The 20,005-nt window shown below is 46.5% G+C and overlaps 1 protein-coding gene across 1 annotated transcript; it reads right to left on the reverse strand.

Moving 5' to 3' along the window:
- Positions 1-1,236: 1,236 nt before the first annotated feature.
- On the reverse strand, positions 1,237-7,978 carry LOC120707374 (putative disease resistance protein RGA3). The gene is made up of 5 exons (XM_039992269.1): positions 7,476-7,978; positions 5,829-6,974; positions 3,233-5,512; positions 1,833-2,295; positions 1,237-1,656 (listed from the first exon to the last, which is right to left on the reverse strand). Exons 1-4 carry the CDS (start codon positions 7,887-7,889, stop codon positions 1,945-1,947), a joined length of 4,191 nt encoding a protein of 1,396 aa, XP_039848203.1. The 5' UTR covers positions 7,890-7,978; the 3' UTR covers positions 1,237-1,656; positions 1,833-1,944.
- Between the last annotated feature and the right edge of the window lie 12,027 nt (positions 7,979-20,005).

Genomic DNA, 20,005 nt, shown 5'->3' on the forward strand with positions numbered 1-20,005 from the left:
AATAAATCTTCCCTAAATTCTAAATATACCTAAGTCATACACCTAAATCCTAAAAAAACATCTAAATACACCTAAATCCTAGGAAAAAAAATACCTAACCTGACCGCGGCTTACCGCCGCTAATTGGCGGTTTACCGCCTCTCCAGGCCGGTAAACCGGCCTCCCCGGGCGGCTAACCGGACGGGACCGGTAGATCTGCTACCGGTCCGGCTTACCGGTGGGGGAGACCGGTTAGCCGGGAGCTGAGGGCGGCTAGCCGGCGAAGGGCGGCGGTCGGCGATTTCTGGCGGCGGACTGGACTCACTGAGGGGGAGCGGATGAGGGAGACGCGAGTGAGCCTTCTGGTTCTCGGACGCCAGGTTAAATGAACGCTGCAACGCGATGGGCCCTTAATGGGCCGCGGCTTTTTTTCTTTTTTTATTTAACTTATAAATTCCGTAAACCATACTAAATGAACGAATTTTGGAGAAAATTTGACACTATTAGATTCATTGCACATTGAAGTATTTTTAGGAATTTTTCATTTTTTTGAATTCAAATTTAAATTTTGAATTTGGACCGGTTTCATACCGGACCGAACCGGTACCGGGCCGGACCGGTTTGACCGGTAACCAGTCAAACCGGACCGGTTACCGACGGTTCGGTTAACCCTGGCTCCGACCCGCCGCCCGCCCGCGCGCCGCAGCGCCCACCCCGCCGGCGCGCCGCCGCTCTGCCCCGCCGCCCGCCCACACTCCCGCTGCACCCCACCCCGCTAGCGCCGCCGCTCCGCCCCGCCCATCGCGCCCCGCGGGTCCGCCGTCGAGTGGCCGCCGCCGGCGGAGAAGAAGCGTCCTGCTTGCCAAAGAAGCTCTGTTCAATCTTTTCATTTTAGTATTTTTAACATTTTATGTCATCAATTTCCACATTTCATCTCCACTGTTTCAACATTTTGAAAGCACATGTTGAACATATTTAACAATGTTGAGTTAATCCTATTAAAGTGTTGAACATATTTTCATCAGATAATTAAGTCAAAGTGAGCTTTAAAAATAGATGGCTTACCCATCTTCAAGAAGATAGATAGGAGAGCCCCCACGCTCGCCCACATGCAAAGCCTGCGTCATGCTCTCATCTCATTTACTATTTTTCTTAAAAACGAACCTGTCTACCCCAAGGATGGGCTGAAGGATGATTAAAGTTTAGCTCTAAATATATGTCGTACTTCATGTTTAGTCCTTCCTTTTGACATCCAAATTAAAAGGCTAAAGTTTAGCGTTACGATCCCGACGGGGTCTAAGCGAACTGTAGCACGCGTCACAATGTGTCATGCCTGGTCCATGGCTGAAGCCGCATTAACATGGAGGAAGGAGCAACGGGGGGATTATGTCTTCATTAGCATGTCTTCTTCAAATGTCCTCACAATTCGAATAGTTACTGTACTGTGAGGCCCTATGTGGCAGTGGGTGAGGCATGTATGCCAGCCGTGTAACATGCATAACCAGGCATGAGCTCGATGGCCAGTATGAGAATTCAGAGGATGGATTCCCAACACCATTCCTTGGGCAACAACTCGACATTAGTGATGCAGACATGCTTGGATTTATCGCTATATGGAAAGGAGTTGTGGCCGCCCTTGCACTCTCATCCAAGAGGCGGCTCCTTCGTTGTTCAATCCTTTAAAAAAAAAGAAAGAAACTTCAATGAAACTCAAGGCAATCAATAAAACAATGGTTTCAGAACGGGGAAAAGGCTACTGGAGTGCCAACAGCCATCCGCACATGCAGAACGTTCTTGAAGACATAGGAATAGGTAATCGACTGACTATGGCCAACATGGAAAAATGCGCATACCTGACCCACTTGCAGTTTGCAAAATCCCGGCAAATTTCTCTCCGATGCTCATCTCCCTGAGGTCGCTGATGATGATGCGGCCGAACTGCTGAAGGCCTCCTGAGTCTTACGTTCAATCTGACCCGTGGTAGCTTTCATTGTCAGAAGTCGGTGAATTCAATGTGTCAGAGACCTGACTGGTGTCAGAGAGTGAAAATCCATTCACACGTCTCAGATGAGCATAGAGATAGTTAAGTGTGATATCATCGGTGCAGCTGGTGATTGACATGACGAGGGTGCGGTCCTCAGAACCGAGGCGGTGGTCGAGGATGAGCCTGATGATTTCTTCATCGCGAAGGGTCTGCCCGAGCCCGATGACAGCCAACCTTTCCGCGAGCTGCTTGATTGCATGGATGTAGCTGATGAGGGATTGGCCTACCTTCTTCTGGATGTTGGCTACTTGTCGTTCGAAGAAAGTTGTTGGCTGCTAAAAAATAAGTCAATTGGATTCAATGATCTAATATACTTATATACACTTCTCTTAATTAACCAAACCACTAAAAATCGTTAACAACAGTCAACAGGTCACCAGCGGCCGTTTCCCACTGCCAGAGAGATTACTGCAAGATGGAGTCAGCACAAAAGGAGAATGGGGTGTTCACACCTATTCCGGCAAAAAAAAATCCTTTTTGTTTCTCACAGTTTGTTGTTGATATTTTAAAAGGATGTAAACAATTCCCTGACCTGGAATGCATTTTTTTTCTAGCCTCTAGCTATAATTTATGAGCAATTTGCGAAAATTAGGCTGTTTTCAGCTCCAACCAAATTATATATTCATAAGGATATGGTAAAAAAAGGCGCATGCTTAGAGCTTACTGGTATACATTTTTATACAGCGCACTTCACATATATTAAAATGGACATTGTTAGTAACATCACGCTTTTAATACATGTATTAGGAGTTACAGTACTGCATGCGCTTAAAATCAGCGGGTAGGACTTCATGTATCCGCAGGCTCTATGTTTGCCATTCCTACCACTTTGAAGTTTATCATGGAGTGAAAAGTAATACTCCCTCATTCCCAAATGTTTCACTGTTGACTTTAAGACCCAATGTTTGACCATCTGTTTCACTATTCAAAAAATTATGTAAATATCACTTTTTATTGTTTTATCATTAAAGCTATTTTAAGCCTGACTTATATTTTTACATATTTGCACTGAACTTTTTGAATAAGACGAATGGTAAAAAAATATGCTAAATTGTGCTCAAAAATCAATATTGATGAACATTTAAGAACGGAGCGAGTAATTATTATCCAGCTACCATTCGACACTGTTGTGAACCTTAAGTACCGTACAGTCGCTACTGTACAGAAAGAGGGTGTACCTACATGTGGGAAAACTGCTAAAAAAATTACCTTGTTTTTGACGTTCTGCAAGGTCCATCTATCATGCTTCTTGCACCACCTTTGCGATTCATCATTAAGACTGATTTCCAAATTCTCCAATGCAGTAAGGTTCGGTGATGGGAAAACCGCAAGCCTCCGGTCATCAGAAATTGCAGCAAGAAATACTAACCAATCGCATAGTTCTTCTTGACTGTTATTAGTGGAGATATCTATCTTCAGTGACCGCAGTGATACAAGGAAAACCAAGCTGTCTGGCAGTTTTTTCTTTTGATAATTTGAAATTTCTAGTATCTCAAGAGCAGGGAGGTATTCGAAAAGTGCCCATTCTTCGGATAGCAGGAGGCATTCTGTAACATGCAGTTTTGATAGCGTCAAAGAGAATGATGTGCCTACGGCATATTTTGTTGCAATAATTTCATGGCTCGCTTGAATTCTCCACTCGGTTGCTCTAGGAAGACATGGTTTCAACCTTAGTCTAGGGCAGCGACAGATTTCCAGCTTGTGAAGATTGGGGAACATGAACTCACCATTTGCTGAAGCCTTGGTGACCCATTCCTCCAGGGTTTCAAGATCTATCAGTGTGAACTCTCTTAATTTCTTAAATGCTCCACTTCCTCCACAAAATTCAGTTCCCAATTTCCTGAAGATAGGCAGTCTCTTTAGAGTCAATTGCTCTAGATTTTTTAATTGCCCAAACGGTGGTAAATGCTCACATCTCGGTAAATCTACCATCTCAATGCAAACAAGATGCAGTAGACATGATGCCATGTTCATCATCCATCCAGAAAAGGAAGTTCCCATATAGCCTTGTACTTTTAAAAACTTTAGATTTCCAGGAGGATGGAGTTCTCGGAGTAAACCCTCATCCTCCACAACACGGCCAACGGCTGGTGTCCACGCCAATACCAATTTGACAAGTACTGATTTGTCTGCCAAATTTACTGCAGCCGCTTCTTCAATACTAGTCACATTTTCAAGGCATTCGATTTCAAGCTCTGCGGCATGTACAGCATGGAGGAGGGAAATGTTGCTGGACATGCAGATGCCTGAAGCTGTTCTTTGAACGATAAACTTGGGTAATGTTAGCATATCATTCTTAAACTGAGACTCCCTAACACGCTGTTGCAACCAGGGTGAGCATCCTTGTATTAGCAGAAACTTGAGGCTGGTCATACCGCGTAGTCTTTTTGGAAATCTCTCAATCCAGTTACATCTAGAGAGATCCAAAGTATGGAGATTTTTTAGATTGTTGACAGATTCAGGTATATGCATGAGACTTGGACAACAGGACAGGTTTAGGTACTGTAGCTTAGTAAGACAACAGATAGTCTCAATATCAACCTTTAGATTTAGTTTCAAGCAACCTGACAAGTTCAAATACTGAAGTTCACATAGCCTTCCAAAAGACTTGGGCAAAGAACGAAGATCATAGCAATTTTTCATATCCAAATATGATAAATTTACCAGCTCACCAAATGATTCTGATAATGAACAAAGGCCAGTACAACCACAGAGTTCTAGATGTAGCAAGTTTCTGAGTGTTTCCACTGACTCGGGCAAAGTATTGAGAAGAGAACAATTTGAGAGGTTTAGATGTGAGAGGTTCATCAAGTCACCTAATGATTCTGGCAATGAAGAGAGGTTACGGCACCCAGATAGGTCTAAATGTAGCAAGCTTCTGAGTTTGCCCACTGACTTGGGCAAAGTTTCGAGAAGAGAACAATTTGCCAGGTTTAGATGGGCGAGGTTTGTCAAGCCACCAAATGATTCTGGTAATGAATGAAGTTTACAGCACCCAGATAGGTCTAGATGTAACAAGCTTATAAGTTTGCCTATTGAGTCTGGCAGCGTTGAGATTTTGATAGAGCCACTCATATTCAAGTGGATTAGCTTTGAAAGGCTAGTAACAAGCTTAGGAACCTTTTTATGTAGCATGTCAGGAGCACTAAGGTACCTCAGCTGCTTCAATTTACCGATAGATGCTGGTAAATTTCCTCTGGGACACTTGCCTAAATCCAAGATACGCAACGATTTATGCAACAAGGACAGCTGAATCTCAGGACATTCAGAAAAATGTATAGCTCTTAACTTAGCAGGCTCATCATTGCAGACAGCCATTTGACCCTCATGATTCAGTACCAATGCATACCGGTAGTTGCCATTGCTAGAACTGTATTCCTTTTCACCATCCACGAGAAGTAATTCATCACCGATAACAGATCTACCGAGATCATGCATCAAGTCATGCATTCTAAGCAGCATAGAGTTCTTTGTGTCCTCCCTTGTACTCTGAAAAATGTGTAGGTTATATTATTTCAGCTTATCACAAAATGCTGCTCTGCATTTTAATTCATATAGATAAGGAAAAAGATAACCACATATATGTATGACTTACAAATGAAGTTCTTTTTCTATGAAACAGTAGGGACAAGCCCCTGTTGTTTATATATTAAAGGTAAAGAAAAAGTTTTACAGAGGGAGGGAGGGAGAGAGAGCGAGAGAGGTACGGAGGGAGGGAGGGAGGGAGGGAGGGAGGGGGAGGGAGAGAGATCTATACAAGCGAGTCTAGTCAGTGAACTATTGCTGCAAAGTACTTATCACTTACCAAGGAAGTTAGCGTTGAGTATTGGACAAATGACATTCCCAAAAGCTCATTTACATAGTTTTCTCCAACCTTCTCAAGTGTTATGTGCTTGTCGGGGCTGGGTGGGATGAACCCAAGAGATATCCATTGTTGAATTAGATGTCCCCTGTGCACTTCAAAACCTTTAGGAAATACTGAGCAATAGGAAAAGCATAGCTTCAAGTAAGGAGACATCTGATAATAACTAAGCTTCAGCGATGGCATCACATCATCTGTGGTAGAGGATCCGCTCCAAATATCACTATCTCTCACATTTTTCCACTCTCCAACAGCTTTGTTGCGCAACATAAACCCAAGAGCTTGCGCTGCCATAGGCACTCCTTGACACTTGTTTGCAATATCCCTCCCGATGTTTTCCATCACATTCTTTTCATCTTCTCCTAATGGGCAACCAGGTAGAAAAGAAATATTTTTGAACAATGCCCAGCACTGATCATCAGACAATGGTTCCAGCTTGTATGGTGTAACTGTACCTATCTTCCCTGCAACTTCTTCAGTTCGTGTTGTTACAATAATTCTAATCATGCTTTCCTTCTTAAAGTTGCTTAGCATCTGCAATAAATCAGTTAGTTGAGAGCAACTGCTCTCCCATAGGTCATCCAAAACAATCAGGCAGCTTCTACCGCACATTATCTCTTCAAGAGAATTACTTACAGACTGTAGGTCATGTAAACCTTCAACCTGTCCTTTGATTTGTGAAATTATACTTTTGCCGATCATTTTTAGATCAAAATGTGGAGACACATAAACCCATGCTCGCAGATCAAAATTTTGCATCTGGTCATCATTGAAAACCAATTTAGCTAGTGTAGTCTTACCAATGCCCCCAAACCCAAAAATCGGGATTACCAACGTTTTCTGTTCACGATTTGATGCTAGCAGTGTTACTATCTCCAGTTTCTCTTTCTGCCTTCCGACGATAGTTTCTCTATTGATCTTTGATGTCGTTTCTCTCTTCTTGATCTCTTCATGGTCTGTTGAAGTTGAACAGGTGTGTACCGTGAATCCGAACTGCGACCGCTGTGCTGCTATGTTTGTTAACTTTTCCCTCAAATTCTTCAGCTTTGTACCCATAGAAAACTTGGCAACAGAGCTAGAGATCTTCCCCTGTTCAATGCGAAATTGAAATTCGGTATCAGTTTCAAAAGGGGACAAAAACAAATTTCCTAAATAACTGGCGCAATATATTCTCAGCAGAAGAATATACAGCCAATATATTTATATTAAAACAGCGCGTCCTTCGGGGATCAAAATTTTGCTATCTTATAAAAGAGGTCTTAATTATAAGAAAACATATCCCACTTGTTCTTTGTTTAGATTATACAGTACAACTCAGATACTCACAACGCACGCACACTCACACCCTTATGAACACACGTACGCAACCCTACCCTATGAGCAATGAACAACGCCGTTAAATTCTAAAATATTTACTCTCATAGACAGTCGAACCCAGAATCTGAGGTGATACCAAGCCTCTTGTAACCACCAGGCTACGTGCCCTTTCGCATATGCCACTTGTTCGATATCACCATATGTTCATATATGCAATTGCTATTAGGAACAAATCTTCCTCTAGAGCACGAGGAAGAAGATTTACGGATTTACCTGCGACAGTTTGACCTCGAAGTCGTCGAACATGTCGGAGATGTCGTAGGCGGCGTTCTTGAGCATCTTGAGCCAGAGGCCGACTGCTTCCTCCCTCACGGACCGCCTCTCGGCATCCCTGAGCACTGCCTGCACCAGCTCCAGCGTGCTCTTGATGCTCTCCATGTCTTGCCTCAGCTTCCATCGCGCCGTGATCTGAGCCCCGACGGCGGACCCCAGCTTGCGCAGCACCTCCTTGAGCACCGCGGACACGAGCGCCTCTCCGACTCCGGCCATGGACGCCGACGACTTCCGCAGACCGCAGCAGCAGGTCCACGGCTCCTTCTTTTGCTCAACTCCAAAAAAAAGTACAGGCGGGATGGAAGGATAAAGACGAAGACACCGAGTATAAGGATATTCCCAACGCGTGTACATACGCGGGCGCCGGGCGGGCCAACGACTTCCGCAGCAGCAGGTCCACGGCCTTGTCTTGCTCCACTCAATAAAGTATGGGCGGAATGGAAGGATAAAGACGAAGACACCGAGTATATTCCAACCGCGTGAAATACGCGGGCGGGGGGCTGCTTTTTCGGGGGTCCCAATTTTATTTGTGAGGCTATTATTCATTAGAGTTTCATGTATAATAAATAGAGTAGCATATCACCATTTTAGATGAAATTAGTTCATTAAAGTTTTTATATACAATAAATAGGATGTCATATTACAATTTAGATGAAGTAGTATTGAATGAACGAGACGAGAGATGAAATAGGTTTCATAGAAAAAATATGTATGCATAGTTTCAACTATTGATGAGTTTCATCTATAATTTTATTTGTATTTTGTTTTGTTGATGTGGCTCTTTTGGAAACAATATAATGAAACCACCTATTGAGATTAGCCTAAAGTATAATATCTTGGATACCGCGTAACAGCCCAACGTAACAGGTCTAAAAACAACCCACAAACTTTATTCATCTGGAGCTTTATTTTCCGTTCACGCACACCTGTTTGCTTGAACAAAATAAAACAGGAGTACAGAATCATACTGTAGGGCAACAACCGTAGGCGCATATAAATGCTACAGAATCATATGGACTGCTCTAGCTAATATAAAAGCAAAGCCTCAGGACATGTTTAGTTGCCAAAAATTTTCCAATGGTACCTATCACATCGAATTTTTAAATATATGCATAAAGTATTAAATGCAGTTGAAAAAATAACTCATTATACAGTTTAACTGTAAACGACGAGACAAATTTTTTAAACCTAATTAGTCTATAATTAGACATTAATTATCAAATAACAACGAAAGTACTACAGTACTAAAATTCAAAAAAATTCGCGAACTAAACAAGACCATCATCATGTGGTGTGGGTACGTTATCAACTTTTTATTATTTTTTTCTGACTCTCATTTATATCTAAAACACTATGCTAATTTTGCTAACAGCAGTGATAGTCAACATTCCTTTTCAAGAAAAAGGTCATATTCAACATTTTGAAATAATAAATTCAACTTTTTTATAAAAGAAAGTTCAACATTTCAAATGAATCATTTCAACAGTTTTTGGTAATATTGAAATAGTGCATCTAGAATGTTGAAATGGTATATCTAAAAATGTTGAAATAAAATATCTAAAATATTGAAATTTAGAAAAAAAATGAAAATATAGGTATATTGTATCTCATTCCGTTAATAAAATTCTAAGAAGTATTATGGTATAAATGGAATTGAAATTGAATGAAACACTAGAGCAATGTTAGGCTAGGCGCTAGGCGGTTCTCTAGGCGGTGACCCACCGCCTAGAGCCTAGGCGTTTCAAGGTGGTTTGCTAGGCGGTGCCATATACATACTTATATATTTGTTATATACATCGTATACCTCTAAAAGAAAAGAAAAACAAAGGACCACTAAATCCTAAATTGAAAAATAGGCCCATCAAAGCCCATCAAAGCAGCTCAACAGCCCAGCAGCCCAACACCAGCAGCAACCTTATCCCCTCTCCTCCTCTCCTCTCATTCCCCTTCCCAACGCCCCTGCCTCGCCTCTCATTCCCGCCGCCGCCGCCCTGCCTCCTCCTCGCCTCTGCTTCCACCCTTCCTCCTCATCCCCCACGCCTGCCCTTGCCTCCTCCTCTGCCGCCGCCGCAGCCGCCCGTCCCCTACTTTCTCCTCCTCCGCCGGCGCCCATCCCTGCCTCCTCCTCCTCCGCCACCGCCGCTGGCGCTCTCTGCTCTGCCTCCTCCCTCGCCAGCGCCGCACGGAGGGGAGCGGCCGGTGGGAGCAGCAGTCCCGCGCAGAGGAGAGCGACAGCCCTGTGCGGAGGGAGACCGGCGGAGGTGCTCCGCCCGCCTAGGGGTCCGCCTACTCCCTAGATGAGGCGGTAGCCCGCCGCCTAGCGCATAAGCGCGCCTAGGCGATGTAGGGTCGAGATGGCGGACTAGAGGGGGGTGAATAGTCCTTTCTAAAAACTAATTACGCCGGCTAACCGAAACTTATGCGGAATTGAAACTATTCGCTTAGCCAAGACTTCACCCCTCTAACTATGACTCTAAGGCACCTCCAAAAAGATCCTACACAAAGCAAATGGAGTGCCAAGCTAGTAAGAGCTCTCCTAATAATTCTAATGCCAAGTCATACAAGCCTAAGCACTAGTACTTCACAAACCGGGGGAGCTCCTACACAATTCTAATGAGCAAAAGCACAAAGCCAAAACCTAAACTCACTAGATGCTTCAAGGATAAGGATACACAATCCAAATCCAAGAGCTCAACTTGCTTAACAACACAATCTAAGCAAGAGCAACTAATTAAGCTACACAAGCTAACTAGTTACACTAGGATCTCTACTTCTAGCTACACAAGCAAGAAGATGATTTGCAAGCTACACAAGCTAACTAATCACTAGAGAGCAACTACACAAGCACAAGATATATATGAATGTAAATACAATGCTTGTGATTTGGAGAATGCAAACCACCGAGAAGAGTAGACAAAGTTGACACGGTGATTTTTATCCCGAGGTTCACTTGGTTACCACCAAGCTAATCCCCGTTGAGACAAGCTCCAAGGTTGCCGCCGATCCTCTTGCTAGTGGTGACTCTCAAGTCACACTCTCCCACGTGGAGTGCTCACACCGAGCTCTAGCACATGATCCGGCCGAACCACTTGTTGCTCTTCACGTCTCGCTCAACTAGAGTTGCTCTTCGCGGCTCCCGCGGGGTGAGCACAATACCCCTCACAATCTCTTCTCCGGAGCACCGCACAATCTTCTTGCGGGCTTCAACGGAGCCTCTTGCCACCAAGCCGTCTAGGAGGTGGCAACCTCCAAGAGTAACAAGCACACCGGCTTGCAACACGATCACCTAGTGCCACTCGATGCAATCTCTCAAAGCAATCGCACTAGAATCGCTCTCTCACTCGATCGGATGATTACTATCAAGTTAGAGTGAGTAGAGGGCTCTCAAGCACTCTCACACATGGACACTAAGTCCCCAAGGTGCTCTCACCACTCAAATGGCCGGCCACACCCTCTATTTATAGAGGGAGGCCCCAAACTAGCCGTTACACTCAAATCTTGTGAAAACTGAGTTTTCGCGGACTGTCCGCCTCACAAAAACCGGACCGTCCGCCATTTAAAACCAACGGCTAGAACTGCAATGATTATGTGTCAGAGTCGACCGTTAGAGCCCCGGGCGGACTGTCCGCGCCCCTGGGGCGGACTGTCCGCGGTTCAAAACTTTGAACCAACCGATTTGCAAACGTCTCTGACTAAATCTGGAAGTTACCGGCGGACTGTCCGCTCCCCAGGGGCGGACTGTCCGCAGTTCAAAACGTGAGCACACAGAGAAACCGTAGTGTTTCTGTCCCAGAAATTTCAGTAGGAGGCGGACCGTCCGCCCCCAAGGACCGGACGGTCCGCAGGTCATTTTGGGCACCCAAGACAGAACAACCAAGTTTCTGCGCCCGTTTCAGCTTTTAAAGGCGGACCGTCCGCCCCCATAGACCGGACGGTCCGCAGGTCATTTTGGACCACCCACAGAGCCAAAAACGGTTCTGTTTGAGCTCAACCGAGATAACGGCGGACCGTCCGCCCCTCAAGGGCGGACCGTCCGCAGGTCTATTTCCAGCAGAAATGTACCTCGGTAAAACGGCCATAACTCTTAGCTCCGATGTCCAAATTAGGTGATCTTGGACTCTATGGAAAGCTAATTCAGAGGGCTACACAACCCAACTGAATTCTTGATCCAAAACACAATGGATCAAAGCAGTATTCCACTCCAAGAGACAACCTAATTTTCGGAGAAAACCAAAAGACCTTTCTTGCTTCCCAAAGTTGATCAACATCAACTCCAACTCTTTCTCCTTTGCAAATGTGCCAACACCACCACGTGAACAACACCATGTGCATGTGTGTTAGCATTTCACAATCATTTTCAAAGGATTTTCACTTGATCTCACCACGCCACTCGATCCTAGCAACATCGCAATGTTAGATCGCTCAAGTGGCACTAGATGACCGATATGCAAACAAGTTTGCCCCTCTTGATAGTACGGCCATCTATCCTAAATCCGGTCATGCACTTCTCTACACAACCTTTGACCGGTGAAATGAAATGTCCTACAAGTCATACCTTTGCCTTGCGCATTCCATTTCATCTTCCCAAATGTTGATGCCACACAAGCACCAAACTCCATCAAGCCTTTTGATCATCATTATGAGTCAACACTTGGCTTGATCTTTCTTAAATGATATGATCCACTCCATATCATCACATGACCTCTTTGGTCCATCGATCTTGACCTTGCTCGTTCTTCACCGTTGCCTCGGTCCATCGGCGCCAAATCTTGCCCAAGCTTCACCGCCTCGCGGTCCCTCGCTTCAAAGCCTTGACTTGCCCTTCTCCATTGCAACCGGTCCATCAAGCCAAGCCTTGTCTTGATCTTCTCCACTTTGGTCACATAACTCCATATCATGTCTCATATGCAATGAGCTCCTCGATCACACTATATGAGCATAGCATCAACACTTAGCCATTTCTCCTCCATGGCACATGTTGCTCATACTAGTGTCTTTGTGTGGACTAATCTCCTGTGTATCTCAACATAAACACTTATTAGTCCACATAAGTTGTCACTCAATTACCAAAACCAAACAAGGGCCTTTCAGGCGAGCGCGGAATAGCGCCTTGTGGAACATTGCACTAGAGAGAACAAGCTAAAAATCAAAACCTGCAGCCGGCAAGCAAACAACCTGCTACATCTACTATATCAGTACTCGTCTCATAGTGCTTCTTTTTTTTTCAAATTAGCAGTATCGTGAAAAAATTATATATCCTCATTTATTTGCCACAGGCGGTTAGTTTTGATATGTGTCGGTGTCCTGACCCGGGGGTCCGGCACCAATTAGTAATGATGTTGCGTGTTCCTCGTCCCAGATGGTTGATACAAGAGGCAACACAGTAACGCATGGGTTTATCCTGGTTCCAGCCGTGTGGCCGTACGTCCAGCAAAGGGGTGTGCGAGGGCACTGTATTGTCTTGCACCGGGGGTGCCTGTAGTAGGGAGTACAAGCGAGGCGGGAGATGGAGGGAAGCTCCCAGGTCCTTGTTAGAGGATGAGTTGATTGAGGCGAGTGCCAATATCGTGCTCTGGGGAGCGGGTGTGCGTGTTCTGCGAGTTACGTGCGTGTGAAGGATCCGGTCATCCAGAAGACGGTGCCCGCCTCCTCCTTTTATAGTCACAAGGAGGGGCAGAGTACATGTACGGGGAGATCTAAAGTCGTCGTTCTTCCCTGGATTGGGGGCGCGCAGTGGGTGACTACTGTAGAAAGTACACTGTGCCGCACTGGAGAGCGTGGCGCCGGGCATGGTGGCTGTCCTGGGCATTGTCCTTGGTCTTGCGGAGATCGCGCCGGCGTCCTTGTAGCTTCAGCGGGCGGCGTGGCGACGTCCCGAGGGTCCTGCAGGCCAGGGTCTTGTCCCGGCCTGGGGGTCGGAGCCGCTTCCGAGGGTCGTGCCCATGCCGTTCAAGGGCTCAGCGGAGAGGAAAGTATGAAGGAGGTATGAGGAGTTGGCAGCACAGTGGTCGGAGCAGCGCCGAGCACGTCTTGCACTGCATCGCAGGTTCCCACAGTGTCGCCACAGCTTCCGGAATGGCGGAGCAGTGACCGAAGTTGGCGGACGGGACTCCGGTCACAGTCACTGTGGGGAATGGCGGCCTGACACCGTCTGACCCGGGCGCTGTGGAGGAGTAGTTGGCGTTTAATGCCTCCGTACGGCGGGCGGGTGAGCGGAAGGGCCGTTCGTCCTTTCCGTCGAGGGGTGGCCTTGAGCGAGGCGGAGTCGGTCTGCTCTCTCGAGGGTAGGCTCGCTACCCTCGAGAGAGGCGGAGACGCGAGGCGCGGTCGAGGGTCTCGGCGGGGAGCCCTTGAGCGAGGCGGAGATCGCCCCACGGGTTCGAGGAGGTTTGGATGGGCCACACTGTGTACGTGGCCGTGTACTGGGTTTATTTGAGTCCTTTCCTTTCTTCCGGATTGGAAGGAGGCTGTAGGCCTTCGTGGGCCCGGTTGCCTAACATGTATTTGCGTTTTTAGGGCGATTTTAGTCCCCTGATTATTGTGCCCCTAATCATGGTACCCGACAAGCTGAGAGTCACCGCGTACGTCGAGGCGCTTGATGCCGAGCTCGATGGTGATACGGAGACCACTGAGGAGGGCCTCATACTCCGCCATGTTGTTGGATGCAGGGAAGTATAGGCGAATTACGTAGCGCATGTGCTTTCCGAGGGGTGAGATGAAGAGGAGGCCGGCGTCGGCGCTAGTTTTCATCACCGACCCATCGAAGTACATGGTCCAGCATTCAGCGTGGATTTGCGGTGGGGGCAGCTGAGTGTCCGTCCACTCAGCGACGAAGTCGGCCAAGATTTGGGACTTGATCACCTTGCGAGGTGCGTAGGTGAGAGTTTCTCCCATCAGCTCCACGGACCACTTGACGATTCTATCCTCGGCTTTCTTGTTGCGGACTATCTCTCCCAGAGGGAAAGACGAGACCACGGTGACGGGATGGGCCTCGAAGTAGTGGCGCAGCTTGCGCCGAGCCAAGACCACCGCGTATAACAGCTTCTAGATCTGCGGATAGCGTGTCTTGGTTTCGGACAACACTTCGCTGATGTACTACACCGGCCATTGGACAGGTAGAGCATGACCCTCCTCTTGTCTTTCGACAATGATCACCGCGCTGACCACTTGGGTCATAGCAGCTACGTACAGGTAGAGGGGCTCGCCGTCTATGGGTGGTGTGAGAATGGGGGCATGAGTGAGCGATGCCTTCAGCCTGTCGAGGGCTTCTTGAGCTTCGGGGGTCCATGTGAAGCACTCAGTTTTCCTCAGGAGTCGGTACAGAGGCAAGTCTTTCTCGCCGAGGCGCGAGATGAATCGGCTAAAGGACGCCAGGCATCCCATGACCCTCTGTACCCCCTTTAGGCCCCGGATCGGTCCCATCCGAGTGATGGCCGAGACTTTCTTAGGGTTGGGTTCAATGCCCCGCTGGGAGACAATGAAGCCCAAGAGCATGCCTCGAGGTACCCCGAAGACGCATTTCTCCGAATTGAGTTTTACCCCTTTGGCCCTTAGGCAATCGAACACGATCCTAACATCAGCGACCAGGTCGTCCGCCTTCCTGGATTTTACAACGATGTCATCGACGTATGCCTCTACGTTCCACCCGATATGGTCCCCGAACACGTGGAGCATACACCGCTGGTATGTAGCTCCGGCGTTTCTGAGGCCAAAAGACATCGTGACATAGCAATACATGCCGAATGGTGTGATAAAAGAGGTCGCGAGCTGGTCGGACTCCTTCATCTTGATTTGGTGGTAACCAGAATAAGCATCAAGAAAGGATAAAAGTTCGCATCCCGCAGTTGAATCAACGATTTGATCAATACGTGGCAAAGGAAAGGGAACCTTCGGACATGCTTTGTTTAAACTAGTGTAATCTACGCGCATCCTCCAACTTCCATTATTTTTCTTCACTAATACAGGATTAGCTAGCCATTCGGGATGGAATACCTCCTTGATGAATCCGGCCACCAGAAGTTTCTGCAGCTCATCGCCGATCGCCCATCGCTTGAGCTCGTCGAAGCGTCGCAGGCACTGTTTCACGGGCTTGGAGTTGGGTCGGATGTCAAGGGAGTGCTCGGCGACCTCCCTCGGTATGCCCGGCATGTCCAAGAGGCTCCACGCAAAGATGTCTGCGTTGGCGCGGAGAAAGTCAATGAGCACCACTTCCTATTTGTTGTCGAGGGTGGCGCTGACCTACAACGCCTTGTCGTCGGGGTGATTCGGGTTGAGGGGCACCTTCTTGATACCTTCGGCGGGTTTGAAGCTGCCCGCGTGCCGGTGCGTGGAGTTCAAGGCCTCGCTTGCCATCTTGTCGAGGGTGGCTGCGAGGGCCTCGTCCTCCGCTTGAGCCTCCGCGTGCTTGACGCACTCGACGTCGCCCTCGTAGACGTGCTCGAACGAGGAGCCGACGGTGATGACACCTTTCGGACCTGGCATCTTCAGCTTGAGGTAGGTATAGTTGGGGATGGCCATGAACTTGGCGTAGCAGGGACGACCATGAACTTGGCGTAGAAGGGACGGCCAAGGATGGCGTGGTAGGCTCCCCGAAACCCCACCACCTCGAAGGGGAGCACTCCCTTGTGGAAGTTGGCTGCCGTGCCGAAGTTGTGGCAGAACCGCCTAAATTATCCCGGCTCAAGTGCGCAGGCCATCACCATAAAGGCAACATTAGCTTAAATGCACTTCAAACGGAACAATTTTTGGTCTGTCGGGTAACGTCCCGATACAACCACCGATTCTCGGATCGAACAAGCATACCCCGCACGAAGGCGAGTTCAGAGATATTACAACCATAACTTTACAACACAGGCATAGTAAAGATTACAAGCCAGTTCAAAACATTATTTACAAAGCCAACTTAAGTAAAACAGTTATACAAATCATAAGGGTAAGTTCAGAGTTTAAACAGCGGAAGGTAAAACACGACGGCTACAACACATCGAAAAAAAAGGATACCAGGCTAGCCCAAGCATGGTATCACTCGTCATAGTCATTGCCGGCCGAAGACGTACCCCACTCTACGGACCAGCCAGGAGGCAACGAGCAAGGATAGGTCAAGCTAGCGATCTGATCCTCAAAACTCATACCTGAAAAAGGGTTCCAACAGCAAGGCTGAGCATTCTAATACTCAGCAAGACTTAACCGCCAACGAGTATAAGTAGCCCACTTTAACTAGACTATGCAAGGTTTTGTGAGGCTCTGGTTTTCCTTTTGCTGAAAAGCAATAAAGAGTATGTCCTTACTTTCAAGTTTTAGCTTTCAAGATTCTAGTTGATTAACCATTCTATGTAAGCAACTACTATCCAAACATGGTAGAAATCTAAGCAAACATCAAGATTGATTAAAGTATTGTTGCTCTTCTTACTCTGTGTGGCAAAGAGATCAAGCAGTCTCATTTCATCGTGAGAGGCGGACGATTCTGAATCGAAATTCAACCTTGCAATGGTAACCTAGTACACACGTCTGGAACACCGTTGGGTCATTCCCAAACAACCGTTGACCTTTCTTTCCGGCTTGTGGATAGGAACACTCTCCCCGACTACAGGGCTCCAAGGTCCACCCTTCTACGAGGTCCACCCTTGTCCCTTGAAGTCGCAGTGTTGCGCAACATAAAAATAAAACCTATCCCTAAGAGAGAGTATCAGGTATATCCACTCCCCGGTCCAATCGGCTACTAGGCTTGCCGCGTACCATATTGACGGCATGTGGCTAGTACTTTCAAAGACTTAACCAACGCTACCACACACCGCGACCTTAGTAAGTTCATTAACACAGACGGGGTCTCACCTGAAGTTATGATATCGATCACAACCCCGTCCGTCGTCCTTATATTGTTAACAGGAAGTAAACAGGCAATTCCTATAAAGCTCGCGAGTGACAGGCAATCACTCGACTTTTACCGGTCCTATAAGCTTAGCAAGTAGTCGAACTCAAGTCTAGTGTTCAGTACATAGGTTCCTAGGATCATGCATCTAGGGTTTCAATTCAAATCCTAAGAACTGTAAATGCACAAGTAAGTAATACAATAAATGATATTAATTTGAAATATAGGTTATGTCCGTGGCTTGCCTTCTCGGTAGTTGCTAACTATTTCAGCCCTAGGCTCTTCCGAACTTTGGTCCGGGGCTTCAGTTAGTTCCGCAGTGTTTACTTGAGCTTCGATATCACCTCCGTCAGATTCCGGAATCAGCTCGTACGTCCCGTCCGATAAGGCAGTCGTGTCTACATGTAATGCAAGAACAGTATTATAAGCACACATGGGCAATTGTTTGTAGAGTAGTTAAATAACAAAACTAACTACACAAGGCATCATGATCAACAGCACAAAAGAAGTTGACTAACTTCCTAAAATGAGTGGTGTTTGGTTCCTATAGCATTTAACTCAAGGTTTGCTAATTAAATCAACAACTCAGATCACAAGCAACAATAAATTTAGCAAAAATTACCCTAAACAGAACATGAACAGACTAAGCTAGCCTGCAAAAATCATGCCAAGACTTGCAGTCAAATAATCACAACAAATCATTCATGCAGGCAGCACATAGAACAAACTTGAATTATACAGGTCAAAATAAAGCAAAACAGAAGCTCAAAATTTAACAGGAGATTGATACAGAAAATAACTAACTACAGAGAATTTTTCATGATTTTATCTACAACGAAATAACTCTGAGAAAATAAACAAAATAAACATCAGTTTAGCAAGATTAAATTTTAGCTCCTGTTATACTCATGAACTGAAGCTCAAACTTCCTAGACAAGCTAATATACTCCATATGAACACTCAGGAATAAAATCAGGATTTATCAAGAACATAAACTATTTATCATAAATAAAGTCTATTAAACAAGGATTAAATCAAATAAATAGCTACACCAAAGAACTGATCATGAAATTTTTATAGAAAAACAAGTGTTAAAAGAGTGAACTACCATAAAAGTTTCACTGCAAGATATGGCTTTATGCAGTAGTTAAGAAAAAGATGAAAACAACTAATATTTAAGCACTAGTAACACAAATCAAAATCTACAGAAAAAACTTGCAACTAAAGCCTAACATATTATGGTTCTACTTCATAGATCTCTTCAAGAGGATTCCAAAACATCAAGATTTGCTATTTTACGAATTTTGTACGAATTGATATTGAATTTCAAAAATCACAGCAAACTATTACAAACAAGTCCCTGCGGACACTATTCCTATGAGTCACTGTCTACGCAGATAACCCCTTGGGGTTTTTCAAATTCAAACACCGACGCCCTTGGCCGGGTCAGAGAGGGGAGGCGGCGGTTGACCGGCCGTTTCCCGACGAGGGGGTCGCCGGCGGCGAGGGGAAACAGGAGTGGGGGCTAAAGGAGTCCAAGGCGCACCTCTGGGTGCTTGGAATCGAGGCTAGGGTGGTCGGAGATGGAGTGTCGACGGCGAGCGGCGGCTTGCGGGCTCGGAGCACGGCGGCGGGGTAGCTCCGGTGAGGTTTGGGCGAGGGAAAGTGGTCGGGAAGTTGCGCGAGGGCGAGGCGGTGCTTGCTAGGGGGTCAGAGCGGGTGGAGGAGCGGCTCCGCGGCGGGGGTGAGCTCGCCGGGGTTCAAGCGGGGCGGCTGCGGCGTTCTGGGGTGTGGGGTTAGGGAACTGGCGAAAAGAAGAGAGGAATAGCGCGCGGGGCTTCTTGTAGTGCTCAGGCGCGCGAAAGATCGAGAGCTGGGCCTCTGGTTTGGGCTCTCCACGGCGGCGGCGAGGTGGCAGCCGGTGGGACGGCTCTGGAAGCGGCGGGGCGCGTGGCACGGCCGGGAAGGCTCCAGCGCGAGGCTAGAGGGCGGTGGAGGAGGTCGTCCGCGACGCGTGGGTGCCAGCGCGACGGAAAAAGGCGGCCGGGAAGCCTCTCCACGACGGCGGCGTCGGTGCCGTCGGTGGGCGGCGGCGCGGAACATAGCAGGGAGGTGGGAGAAGGAGATAAGGGTCGATTTGAAATTTCCAAAACTTCAAGGGACTAAACTGTAAACAAGCAATAACTTTTAAACTGAAACTCAAATGGAAAAGTGCCCAACATGAAAGTTGTTCAATTTTTCAAAATCTACAACTTTGATGTTGTGCAAAAATTTATTTGACCAAAGGATAGAGAGCTAAATTTGAAAACACAAGAGGGATTTTAAATTCTAGGAATTTTGTCTTTTTCAATGCAAATTCACTTCAAAATTAGACTTAAAAACAAAATTGGCTGCCATGCATTAAATGCACTGCAAATTTTACAAAAACATCCTCCACAAAAGCTATATTCACAAATAACTATATAAAGGACCTTGCATAAAATCATAATTACACATATAACCTTTCATAATTACAAAAAGATCCTTTTCAAGCAATTCTAGCACATGACGCAAAGCAAACATACACAACTACTGTGCAGACACCTTTTTAATTACTGTGCAA

This window comes from Panicum virgatum, chromosome 1K (assembly GCF_016808335.1).
Source record: "Panicum virgatum strain AP13 chromosome 1K, P.virgatum_v5, whole genome shotgun sequence".
In the NCBI taxonomy this organism is placed as follows: domain Eukaryota; kingdom Viridiplantae; phylum Streptophyta; class Magnoliopsida; order Poales; family Poaceae; genus Panicum; species Panicum virgatum.